This window comes from Globicephala melas, chromosome 12, assembly GCF_963455315.2.
Source record: "Globicephala melas chromosome 12, mGloMel1.2, whole genome shotgun sequence".
Classification (NCBI taxonomy): domain Eukaryota; kingdom Metazoa; phylum Chordata; class Mammalia; order Artiodactyla; family Delphinidae; genus Globicephala; species Globicephala melas.
The window spans coordinates 6,445,117-6,458,250 of NC_083325.1; the positions used below are offsets into that span (position 1 = coordinate 6,445,117).

Here is a 13,134-nt window from a genome sequence, read left to right on the forward strand (position 1 = left end):
TATAATTTTTGTCTCTTCCAGATATATATGCCAAGGGTAGGACTGCTGGATCATGTGGTAACTCTAGTTTTAGGTTAAGGAACCTCCATAGTGACTCTAGCAATTTACATTCCCTTGCTTACCTGTATTTAATATTTGAATTATATTATTATTATTATAATATTTGAATATTTGAATTTGAATTATTTAATATTTGAATTTTTGATGCAGTTAAAAAAAAGTCTTAAGAACGCAGACAACCTAAGACCTCTATTTAAATGCATCAATTTGACAGGGCCATGAAGATCCACAATACATTTAGGCACTTTTCATTTAAATAGATTTGATTTTAACAAATATTTGTTTTCCACCCTCATGAATAACATTTTGATTAAAGGTGGAACAAACACACTCATGGGGAAAAAAGCTTAACTCACTAATTACTAAGTATACTGAGGATTACAGGTTTGAATTTGTGTGCCCAAAGAGTGATGATGTCTTATTGCCCTGATGGGAGGTGGAAAACCAAACAAAGCACACCAGCCTCTGGCCTCAAACACCCGCCTTGTGCAGAGAGCGCTGGAACTCTGCAGGGTCAAACAGGAGGCAGAGGGCTTTGTCAGGTCACTTACAAAGGTGATGCATCTCGGGAAGCAAAGAAGCCCTAAGCCCAAGGCCTCACAGTTTTTGAAGAGCTCAGTTCATTGGCCCCATGGTGACTACAACACTGTTTAGCAAATAGAAGAGAAATATTCCAGATGATTTGATACCAGATTAGGTGATGGAGGCATGAACAGTATTCTAGAAGATTACTGAATCAGGAGTTTTCACTGAAAATTGCTAAATCTGTAAGTACTGGTCATTTCACTCAGCTAATTACACTAACTGGACATCCAGAAGACCATTTCCTGGAAGAACATTAGATTCATTAGGAAGAAGCATCAAAACAAGCTACCAAGAATGACATGTCAGAATTGGTAAATTAACACAAACGAATGAGGCATCGGAGGCTTCCTGTAAAGACAGCACACTGTGAGCGGAGCTGATAAGACAGTTCTGCTCCTCCTGGAAACTCTGGGGTTCAGGAAATACGTTGTTGGACTTGCAGAGCAGCTCCCCAAAAGGTGTCCCTGCTGGTCTGGATCCACGTTAACTGACGTTCTTAAAATGCTGAATCTAATAAAGTTCGAACAAAGGTCAGCTTATCACAGGATCCAAAAATGATAGTTTACATCTAATAACTTAGGCAGTACTGATGTCAGCTACATCAGAAGTGATACCAGGCACATTTGATTTGGTGAAAGACAGCTTAGGCTAGATGAAAGTCTGTTCTTTGTATTGGGATCCTGAGTTGAAAATGTCACTTGAGGGTTTTGCAAAATATGACAAGTGTAGAATATAAACCTCCTGAGAAACGTTTTGTGAAATTAAAAGATTGCACTGAGCTTTTTAAAAGAGAAAAGCTAGGTGCTTAAGATCCCTAGTATCGTCCAAATTGTTAAGCCACTAAAATGGGATTTATGGTCCCAGCATCCAGTACTTGTTGCAGCTCAGGTGACTTTCTTATAGTAGATATCTGAGACACAAGTTGGATACTTCGTTTGCTTTTCCTATCAATGACTTGGTTATACTGGAATTCCTAATTAATCCAAATGCAAGTCTGTTCCCTTAGAAATTGATTGCTGTTTCTAGCCTACATGGAGGGGTCGAAGGGGGCCACTCACTGTATGGCTTTTCCAAGAAGAAAATATATTGGAAAATGGTATTATTTTGATGACTGTGGTGTCAACTGTGTGTGAAGGCCAAATTGTGTTGAAAGCAGTCTATGTACTCTTCTGCCAGAGAGAAGCAACTTTCAGTGGAACTGGCTTTTCCCCTCCACAAGCATCCCATTTAGAAAGTGCTGAGATAGCGATGATGACAGTGTTACAGGGAATGAGTATGCGCACCAACTAATGAAAGTGCTTGAAGCCGTAAGGAGGGTGTCGTGCTTGTGTCTGTTGAAGCGATGTACTTACCCACCAGTCACACAGACATGTGAGGTCGGGAGCTTCGAGATAACCCAATACAGATCCTTCATCCAGTTTTAACACGTGCAGAATTTGAAGTGAGACACGGTGAAAGCTTTAATAGAACTGTCTCTCAATCCACTTATAGTCTTGAATTATGAATTACACATATATTGGAATGTAAAAATGTTACATTTATAAAAGCTCAAGTATCTCATTTTAAAAGGTTGAAAGTACATTTTTAAAGGTGGTATACACTCAGTGTTTACTGTTTTTCCTTATGCACTGTATCTTACATTTCTGATAGGAATAGATAGCAGCATGAGTGTTTTCCAGTGAGCGCCAAGACTCCACTGTCCCGTGTCCAGTCCGGATGCTGGTGCTTTCTGTGTGCAGGGACTGGAGAGAGGTTGGCTGGCCTTTCTGGCTCCTTGTCACTGTTGGCACTTGACCTGGCTCCTTTCTGGACACTCACCCACCCCTTGAATTAATTGTTCCTCTCTGTGCTCTCATGATATTTGTGTGTATTGGTTCTTCTGTTAGGGCATCTTCTTAGAGTGACTCGTGTACACATTTCTGTTTGATACGCTGAGCTCTTTGAGGATAGGGACCCAGTATCCGCTAGACATCCCAGCAGCTATTACTTGGGAAACCATTTCTATTGTGACTGCCCCACGTACCATCCAGGGTTTGTAATTTTCCTCCTATTCAGTTTGAGTGGATTCTCACATTTGTTTTGGGTAAAGTTGGAAAAAAACGACTCAATAACTTTGTTAAATTAAAAAAAAAAAAAAAAAAAGGACCCAACAGAAAAAACAAAAGAAACCACCCCAAACAGCCTCCCACCTTCCAAACCCCAGGAACCTGCTTCTCAAGTAGGAAGGAGGGTAGATTAATCAAGGCTTTGGTGCCATCTTGTGGACATTTGTTGGATCACAACAGAATTTTGCCTTTGATTTATTCTCAGTGAATGGCTATTAAGTCTCAACCTTTTAAAAATGAGGATCCTTCATCTGCAATCCCTTTTATAATCTTGGTAACAGCTTTACTGATCTGTAATCCACACACCATACATTTCAAAGTGTACAGTCTAATGTTTTTTAGTATATCCCGTTACACAACCACTGTTGCAATTTTAGAACATTTTCACACCAAAAAGCAAGCCTGTGCCCCTTAGCTCTTGTCCCCAATCCACACATTTCCCGCCCCCGCTTCCTGTCTGCAGATACGCCTATTCTGGACTTTTCATACCGTATGAAGTCATGCCGTACGTGCCCTTTTGTGTCTCACTGCTTTCTCTTAGTATGTCTTCAGGTCTTGCCCGTCGTGTGGCATGTCGGTGCTTACTCTTTTTATTACAGCCGAAGTCATACCCCGGTGGGCATCCCCCAATTTATTCATTCATCACTTGATGAACATTTGGGTTTGTTTTCACTTTTTTGGCTCTTTGGAACTGCTGTGACCATTTGTGTACAGGTTCTGAGTGGATATGTTTTCATTTCCCTTTGATATATACCTAGGAGTGGAATTTCTAGGTAAAAATGGCAACTTTTTGACGATCCGCAAGACTTTTCCAAAATGGCTATACCATTTTATATTCCCACCAGCAGTGTGTGAGGGTTCTGATGTAATTGTATTTTTGTATATTTCAAGAACACTCGTAATGGTAACATGCTGCTTTCAGTTAAGCTTTTTCTAATTTTTGTTAGAAGTTATGTAAGTATAGCAGTATGTGCCAATTACTGGAAAAAAATACCCTCAGTTTAAAGCAATTACTTGTTAATTCACCATCCAGAAATCTACGTGTATTTATTTCTAGAATTCCATGTGTGCATGTATATACTTATATTTAGTTTGACAAAATGGGATTTTACCACACATACACTTTTCTAGGTCAGTATCAGCAATGTCCTGTGAACCCGTGTATCATTACAACATCTATAGACATCTGGGAAAAGGCGTTACTGGTGTGTGATGTTTTCTTGAAGTACACAGGGTTCACAGACCCTGGGAAGACCCTGCGGCCATCAGGCTGGGGGCTCCTAGCTTCACCTTTAGTTTTCTTACCTTAAAAGCTAAATTACTCTGTCAGTTTTGGTTAAGACACAATTTCCTCAATTTAATTTTTAAAAATTTTTATTTTTTTTTTAAAAAGCACTCACTGAAAATGACCGAGACAGCCAGTCACCATTGAAGAATCCTCTGTTGTCGACGTCAAGACCCCTGGTTTTTGGCAAGTCCAATGGTACATACTTTTCATTATCTTCCGTCTGGCACACCACTGCAATGGTTAAGGGCAATGGATTTCACGGCTCTTCTTAGAAGCAGACTAATCTATTCCCTCCTGCCTGGGAGTTAACACTGAGACCACTGCTTTCAGAGGCCAGAAACCTTCCAAACTGCCTTCAACGCCACCACCACTTTATTCTCTTCATCTTTCAGGGCTCCTCTTGTAGCAAGAGGTAACTCGGCTACTATCATCTATTTGTGACCACTTTCTGTAAAACAAGACTTCTGGTCTCTGCTTTTCAGTTTGTATATACGGCATTTGCTTAGTGGAATTCCTCATCCCCTCACCATTCCTTTCTACCTAGTTTCCTTTTGCTTTCATGGAATTTACTTAGACTAAAGTATATATTGTGTTTCCTTTGTCTCAAGGTGATACAGTTGATTATCAGAAACAGCTGAAGCAGATGATTAAAGATTTAGCCAAAGAGAAAGACAAAACTGAGAAGGAGTTGCCCAAAATGAGCCAGGTATGGACTGTATTCTGTGCAGAGGATTCACCATTGTGCTGAGTGACCGGTTCAGACGTAGGCTTTTAAATTCAGCTGCACCCCCTCCCCCGTTACCTCCAGAGCTATAATCAAAGAAAGACCTTATAACTTCTGGGAGCTGAACACTGTGATGTTTAAATGGGAAACATTTAAACTGTGATCCGTTCAGCTGTCCAGACACCCAGAGCTCTTCAGGAGGCTGCCACACACTTCATTCTTTGAAGAGTTTTTATTTTTAATAAGAGAATTAAAAAAAAATTTGGCTGCACGTGGAATCTGGTTCCCTGACCAGGGATCGAACCTGGGCCCCCTGCATTGGGAGCGTGGAGTCTCTTCAGGGACCTCCTGCACTGGACCGCCAGGGGAGTCCCTGAAGTTTTTATATCAAATTCATTTACCAGGTTGTGATGCAGATTTATGCCCTAGAGCGATGGAAGCTATTTGGGGGGACGTGTATCAGCATTCTTCATGTGATAGTGTACTCTTTCTGGTTTCCTGAAAATCACTGACTGCATATTATACTGTCCTGATAAGGCTTCAAGCTGAAAACGTCCCTTTATTATAGGACTCAAACCCCTTTAGCAGGGTTATTTTGTTTTGTTTTTTTTCCCACAAAACAAAGAAGTGTTGCTCAACTCTGTTGAGTTGCTTTCAAATATTCTACTCTTTGGATATAAAGTCAGTTAAATCTCAGTGTTGTCAGTCATACCTCAGTTAACAATCATGGATGTTTCTCCCAGGTCATTAAACACTAAATTAGTAGCTCAACCTTTTTCCTATTCCTGGAGTAATTGGGCAGCTAAGTTCCACCTGCGGTACCTCTATAACACAACATAAAGATTCTGTTTGGGCAGGAGTATGTGTGTAGCTTGACAAAGCATCAGGCATCACTGTTCTACTTCATGGCCTTTAGTTGCTGCTTGGCATTCCCAGCAGATTACCAAATCATAATCTCATTCAGTCTTAATATTCAGGCCGTTTCCAACCTTTTGCTATAATAAACCCTAGCCTAAACATCCTTATAAACAAATCTCTGTGCACAGCTTTTGAATACATTAGTTGTCTTGCTGGGTTAAAGGGTCTAACACTTCTGTATAGACAGCACAAGTCTACATGTGTGCTGAAATCCCCTGGACTATTAACGGTGTGTCTTCAGTATGATGGAAGGGCAGAGAATACCTCTTATTTTCTGCTTCAAAAAGTACCATGTGGTTTTTTTTCCAAAGAACTAGGTATTAAGTTTGAAAAAAGTCCACGATATGCTTCTATTCTTGTTACGCTACTACATGCAGACTTGTTTTTTCTCAATTCCAGAGAGAATTTATCCAGTTCTGTAAAACACTGTACAGTATGTTCCATGAAGATCCAGAAGAAAATGATTTGTATCAAGCCATCGCCACGGTAACCACTTTGCTGCTGCAGATCGGGGAAGTGGGGCAGCGGGGCAGCAGCTCTGGAAGCTGCTCCCAGGAAGCAGGGGAGGAGCCGCAGGCTCTGGTTCCTTCTCCTGAGCAGGACTCGGTGTTTGCCGACACCCACAATGGGAAGAGCCCCCGAGAGTCCCAGGCATTTCCTGAAGCCGCACAAGGGGACTGGACTGTCTCCCTTGAACATATTTTAGCTTCACTTCTGACTGAACAGTCACTAGTCAACTTTTTTGAAAAGCCACTGGACATTAAATCCAAACTTGAAAATGCCAAGATCAATCAGTACAGCCTCAAAACGTGTGAAATGAACCGCCAGTCACAGCCTGAACTCAAGCTGAGCAGCCCGTAGCAGGACAGCGGGTAGCAGAGACCAGTCTCCATACCAAAGCACAGGCCAGGTTTGTGGGCTGTCAGCCCATAAGTCTAGGTTTGTCTAGTTCATCGTGAGTACACTTTACAAGCTGGGCATCTGGATAAGCAACCTGACAGCCACAGCTGTGGCAGGGGGGTGGGGGTGGGGAACTGATGCAACCCTCCAGCGTTTCTGTCTATCCTTTAAGAGAATTCAGTTGGACACTGTCATTGCTAGAGAGTGTCTCACATCAGTTCCCTTGATGCTATGACTTGCAACTTTACTGTTACCAGATTTGCTGTAAAGGGCACTTCTGCTGTGATGCTAGTATTTTGTTCTCAGATGGAATATAAGAAAGTCAAATGTATGATACTAACCCAGAGAGGAGAAAAGCCCAAGCACTCATCCTTCACTTCACATGGGCGGGATTGAGAATCAAGTTCACTTTCAAGATTTAAGAGCCACTATCTGTGCAATTGTATTTGGCTTTTTTGCACTAATTTCGTTTCAATGCTGGTAATTGAAACCATTTTAATATATTTGTTGTATTCACTTTGTGTCCTTCCAAAAAATGTGTACAAACCACGCTTTCAATGTTGGCCTCCAGGTTTTTTTAATAAGAAATTTTTGTATTGACTTGGTCTGTTTATATCTTTACTTATTTCAGTGTCTGAGGTCTGGACTGTGCCAGTGAATGGATAACCTGGAGATTCCTCTGCCCCCCCATGTTCCCGGCGGATAGTACACTACACTGCAGGTAGCCCCCAACCCCACTACTGTCATCACCAGGGCTTCAAAAGGGGACCTCTTTCTGGCATTTTATTCGTATCAGTGGTACAAGCACTGATGAAATATGATCCCTGCAACACCCTGCTTTCAGGCTGAATTTAGCAACCTTTTAAGAAAGGTTACCCCTGAGCTTTTAACTCCACTTAAACCAGGACTAAAAACACCTCACGGGGCCACCACAAGTAAGTGAGCGAAAAAGGAACTGTACATACTTCATTAAATCTAAGATATCCAAAGTGCACCATTTTAGCATGTTAAAAGTGGCAATTAAGTTCTACATGCCAGTGCCTGGAAAAATGTTATCTTAGAATTCACAAAACACACCTGTAAAAGCATTAACATCATACCCCCAATGTCCCAACCACCTGAACAGCCATTACCAAGCCAGGGATGCATTTCAAAAGCACCTTAGAACACCTACCTAGGCCCTGTGCAAATATTCAGAAACTCCAGGGAATGGGGAGAAGGGGCCCAGGCACAGTAGTTAGGAAACACTCTCCAAATGCTCCTGTAACTGGGAACTGCTTTCAAACAGACAAGCCTATTTTACCTGCAACTAGAAAAGGAAAATCAAGATGCGAAGGCAGCTCTGTAACTTTATTGGATAATCAGCAGTTAGTTCTCATCCACATTAACTGTCTGTAGATCTGCAAAAGAAGACAGCCCGTCACCTTCCACACCCACACACCCCGTCCCATACTTTCACACCCCAAGAACCTTTTCTTCAAGGGTTTAGGTAAATGTTACTATTCCACGTGCCCTTTCACAACCCAGAAAACAGACCTATTCTGTATCCTTTTGCATTTTCCCACACCATGACACAATTTAAAAAAGGTTTACCGATTATGCCTGTAACATATCCCTACTGGAAGGATGCCAGGGATATAGGTGCACAGTATTTGAACAAATGAATTCAGGTTATAAAAAGGCTGAGGGCTTAAACAGCTTTGTGGGATGAAGTAGAACTTACTTTTGAAAGTGGTGACAGGTACATAGGTAACCAACGTATAGAGCTTGTTTGGTGAATCTTCATCTTCGTTCCGTTTTCTGGACAACCGCACACGGATACGGTATGGGACATTCCTGAAAAATAAGAGAACGCTGGTGTCAGGACGTACTAGTGTCAGTAGGCAGCCACCACTGCCACGCTGGGGCAGCACTGACCCTGCAGGCTATACCGAGCACGTGCAACTGTTGAAGGTTCAGCTCCCCGCCTCCCACACAACTCCTCCTCGGGGCTCGGCCAACCTCTCAGCAGCATCGCAGGCGACTGCATCCCCACCTTTTCTTGATCCAAGGACAGAAGGTGTCCTGAAACTTCTCTCGGCTCATGCCATACCACTCCTCCCCTATCTCAAGGGAGCTCACAGGCACCAATGCCAGCCTCCTGCAGGGCTGAATCTCAGGTCCCTGTCACCGCATGGGACTCCAATGTTAAGACACCCCCGCCCCCCCCCCCCACTCATCTTACACATCACCTAGTCCCTGCCAGCTCCACGCCCCGTGGCCGGTCCCACTTCCACCGTCCTCCACAGCAAAACCAGCCCCCTGCTTATAAGCAGGTCTTAACCTCGGCACTACTGATACTTGGGCTGGATACTTGCTTTTGCGTGTATTTGGATGGCCTGCCTTGTGCGCAGTACAATGTTTGGCCCGTGACCACCCCCCACTACTGACAACCAAAAAACCCCCGTCCCCCAGGAACTCTGCTCCAGCGGCTTCCCAGTATACGTCCAGACAGAAATCCAAACTCTGTGCCACCACCTACAAGATCTGTCCCCTGCCTAACTCTCCATCCCCACTGTTCTCAAGCCGTACAACCTGCTCCACCTTCACCAACCTCTGTCCCCAAGTCACTGAAGTTTGTTCTCGATTTGCGTGATGCTCTTACCTGACCCTCACACTGCTGGCTCCTATGTCATTTGGGTCTCAGGTCAAAGGGCTTCCCTGCAGATACTACCCCACTCTCTGAGTCAGTTATTTTCTTTATACCTCCATGTGCATTAGCTAGTGGAATTGTGAAAGTTCATCTTACAACACAGACAACTTGAGTACCTTATTCCTTTGGCCCAGACAGCTTTGTTGAGCCTGGTGTCAATGCGTACATCCGGGGTTCCCATCTCCTTCATGGCAAATTTCCGTATTTCTTTGAGTGCCCGAGGGGCACGCTTCTTGAAACCCCTGAGATTCAACCATAAGTAAATAAATCAATTAAGTACAAAATTAAATGAAATACACGATATACCATGTCCTATTCTCATAAAGCAAATCTAAACTAAACCTTGAACAGGGCAGGAACAATTCTTTTCTCCACCACTATGTAATGCCCAGCAACTACTATAATACTTGGGACACAGAAGACACAATCTACTTTCAGTCACATAGAACAAGGACTCTGTATACGATCCTTAAGAGATGCTAATATACACACTGGCCAACCCTTTCCTGATAAAACAAAAACACCCCCAAGGTCTAATACCATCTGCCAGTGAGAGTATAATCTAAGAATGATGTTAGAATATGCTTGAACATAAAGAACACAGAAGTAAATACCGTGTCCTCGGGTCACAACATTATTAAATTATTTGCCACATCTTAAGACATGGGATTTAACGGTTCATTATTAACTTGGTGTATGCTTAAAGAGCAGGGGCCTGAAATGTACCAATTCCCTCTCAAGAAACACGATGAGGGCAACAGTTAATGCTCCGGATCTCTCGGCATGTGTTGTTTAGATGAGGATACGTAAATTCCTTTGAATTTCATGCTTTCAGTTAAATACAAAACGTGAAAAAGCCAAAGTTTACTACCGGCTGAAATGGTCAAGCATTTGGATAAGCAAAGGTTATTCCAAGGGGGGCAGAGACCGAAGCTTAAAGGCTGTCCTCCCCCGCCCCAGGACTGTGACTGTCACAGGAGCCATGTCAATTACCATGTCCCCCTTGCTCCCTTTGCTCTACCCCTCACCAGCCTCCTTGAATCCATCAAGCAAGGTCGCTTCGTTCACTTAAATATTTAACCACCTAGAAATAAAAAGCACTAGAGATAACAGCAGTAGGTTTAACAGACAAAAGCCTGTTTCCCACGTAGCTTTCGTAGTTGACACATGGAGTATGTCAGATGGTATCAAGCGCCACAGAGAAAAACAGACCAGGGAAAAGAGGGAGCATTAGGGAAGGAAGGGGGCTGCAGGTTTCAAGTAAGACGGCCACTGAGACACTGAAGTCCAGACCCAAAGATGATAAGGGCAACTATTTATCTACCTAATAGAAAAAGCATTACGGCAGGGAAAAAAGGTAAAACTAAACCCAAACTGTGAGCTTGAATCAGGTACTTGCCTGCTTTGATTAGGAAAGAAAGTGGCCAACCCATGTGGAATCATAGCAAGAACTTTGGCTTCTCATCTGAGTTAAGATGGGAAGCCAGTGGGGGCCTTGAGAACAGCCTGGGTGTCTGGGGCTGGAAGAGGGAGCCAGGAGCTGGAGCCGCTAACTGCAACCATCAAGAGAACACTGGTGGGACCAGTGCGATCAGCCTGGGGAAGGCCAAGCCAAGAAGACACACTCACTTGCCGCGAAGGCCACAGGGAAATGGGAAGGTCAGGGGTGGAGATGGACGCTAGGAGTTTGGTGTGGGGCCATGTAAAATTTTTGAGATACCCATTTAAACACCCAAGTATACAGGTTAACAGCAGCTGGATACGCGAGACCCTAAAGCTAGCCCCTGTTACCAAGCATAGGTAGAGAGGGGCTGAGCCCTGGACTCAACGCTAAGAGGACGGGCTGTGAGTAACAACAGACTAGACTGGGGAGGGGCAGCAGCTGCGGAAGCACGAAAACCACCACTGTGGGATCTTTGGAAGTAAAGCGAAGAATGAATTGCTGCCCATCAAGTATGACCGAAGGTTTTAGTTCCGTGAGGTCTTCACTTAGGGCTCTTGTGACAAAGCACAGAATGCCTGGAAAACCTGCCCACCCACAATGCCTCACACCCACTCTTCTAATGTCCGCTAACTGTGTGGCCTTTAAAACACCACCCCTTTCACCTTGTGACTTACTTTCCACCTGCAACTTTTCACCGTTTTGTATCTGGATGCTTGTCTAACTTCCCCTACTAAGTAAACTAGGAAGGCAGGCTCTCTGGTTCCCTGTTGAATACACAGAGCCCAAGACACAGTAAGTGCCTAATATGCTCCCCAAACGAATATACGCACGCCCCTCAAATTAAGGGGTGAGGGGAAGAGAACGTGGTTACCAGCAGCATCTATGCACAAAAAAGGCACGGGACTTTTGCCCCAAAAGCCTCGAGACCCCACGTACACGACACTCCTTGGCTCGCACACGGTCAACGCCTGGCCGGAAACGCCAGGCCCAGCGCGGACGCTGCTGCACACTGAGCTCCCTCACAAAACGGGCTGTCCAGATACGAGACTGCCCGAGCAAGCGCAGGCAATTCTGCTCCACGGACTGGTGCCCGAATACAGTATTCTGCAGTGCAACACATGCTATCAAAAATACCCCAAGTAACAGTATTCAAGAAGAGGTCTGGTCTCCATCATCACTAGTAAGCACCATGTGCAGAAAAAACGGGAAGCCTCGCTAAGCTTGAGAACAGGGAACAACCAAACCCCAGGGACGAAAACCAAGAACCAGCACGTTCCAGATCGTTCCCAATATGCTTGCACCTCACTAATCCACAACCTCCAGGTGTCGCCGGCACAAACACTGCCCTATAACCCCACCGATACGCTCTTTTCTGGTCCCTCCAGCAGCTGCACTGGCGGCATTACAGCTTTACCGATGTTACTACGCAACTGTGGAGGTCAGCGAACTAAAGGAAGCCCATCGGAGTGTTCGTATTCTGGGCCGGGCACAGCTTTAGCTAACTGGTTACCTTTACTAAGGCCTAGACACATCGAAAAAGCTTGCTTCCCCTCATATACACATCCTTCATCCTTCAGGCCTGCCAAGGTGTAACTGCGAAACAGAGTGAAATGATTTTATCGTTACCGTATTTCTCCAAGTTGGCTCTCCCAGAAACCTAATCTGTCTAGGTATTAACCTCTGAGCATTACGCTTTAACCCCTGTAAGCCTTAAACAGGGTCCACGGAATACAGACGAGCTTTTGAAGAAATGCGTAATTTCTAGACCACACAGCATCCAGACGACTAGACTGACCCCAGGGACAACCAGACCGCCATCTCGGGAGCCCCCATCAGCAAGGCATAGACGACCGCAGGGGTACTCACACTCCGTGGATGCGCTTGTGAATGTTGATGGTGTATTCTCTGGTCACCACCTCGTTGATGGCGGACCGGCCCTTCTTCTTCTCGCCGCCCTTCTTTGCGGGAGCCATCTAAGCCCAGGCAACAACGAGGCTCAGAGCGAGTGGGACAAACCCAAGCCAAGTCCTCCCTCCCGGCCCGGCCTCACGCAGCCGCCCTCGGAGCGGGTCCGGCGAGGCCCCTGAAGCCCCAGGTCTGGACAAAGCCAAGCCGGCCACCCCGCGCAGCCCAAGCATCCGCGCCCCTTAGGTGCCCCCGCCCCGGAAACCCCTGCGGCCCGGGTTCCCCTAAGGTTGGCCACTCTCTCTCCCAGTCTCCGGGAGCCCTTAAATGCAGGGCAGATTCCCGTGCCGTCGGAACGCGGGGCCCCGTGCCGGGTCAAGAGAGAGCCCGCTGTCCTAGTCGACACAATCCGGGGCGAGGATGCCGCCGGATTCCTGCAGCCGGCACCGAGCGCACATAATCACCTTGCTCGTCCGGGGTTAGAAAGGAAGACCGGGAGGGATTGTGGGAGAA

At 45.0% G+C, this 13,134-nt stretch overlaps 2 protein-coding genes across 3 annotated transcripts in view; one reads left to right on the top strand and one right to left on the bottom strand.

The window, feature by feature from the left end:
- TBC1D8 (TBC1 domain family member 8) overlaps window positions 1-7,180 on the top strand; it is a 121,650-nt gene extending 114,470 nt beyond the window's left edge. For both annotated transcript variants that reach the window (XM_030838777.2, XM_030838781.2), the window contains exons 18-20: window positions 4,144-4,233; window positions 4,647-4,744; window positions 6,080-7,180. In XM_030838777.2, the coding sequence (XP_030694637.2) occupies window positions 4,144-4,233; window positions 4,647-4,744; window positions 6,080-6,541 (650 nt within the window). In that variant the 3' untranslated portion in view covers window positions 6,542-7,180. The remainder of the gene's footprint in view (window positions 1-4,143; window positions 4,234-4,646; window positions 4,745-6,079) is intronic.
- A 729-nt stretch (window positions 7,181-7,909) lies between these two features.
- Window positions 7,910-13,134, bottom strand: RPL31 (ribosomal protein L31). Its single transcript, XM_030838795.3, has 5 exons — window positions 13,086-13,134; window positions 12,583-12,689; window positions 9,389-9,514; window positions 8,304-8,416; window positions 7,910-7,980 (listed from the first exon to the last, which is right to left on the bottom strand). The coding sequence occupies exons 2-5, from the start codon at window positions 12,687-12,689 to the stop codon at window positions 7,949-7,951; spliced, it is 378 nt and encodes a 125-aa protein (XP_030694655.1). The 5' UTR covers window positions 13,086-13,134; the 3' UTR covers window positions 7,910-7,948.

Excerpts from the sequence above, each read along its gene's own strand:
- RPL31 (XM_030838795.3), bottom strand. The coding sequence starts at position 12,689 with ATGGCTCCCGCAAAGAAGGGCGGCGAGAAGAAGAAGGGCCGGTCCGCC. Across the intron at positions 9,515-12,582 it reads CACAAGCGCATCCACGGAGT|GGGTTTCAAGAAGCGTGCCC; the intron begins GTGAGTACCCCT and ends GTTGAATCTCAG. Across the intron at positions 8,417-9,388 it reads GTCTGGGCCAAAGGAATAAG|GAATGTCCCATACCGTATCC; the intron begins GTACTCAAGTTG and ends CTTATTTTTCAG.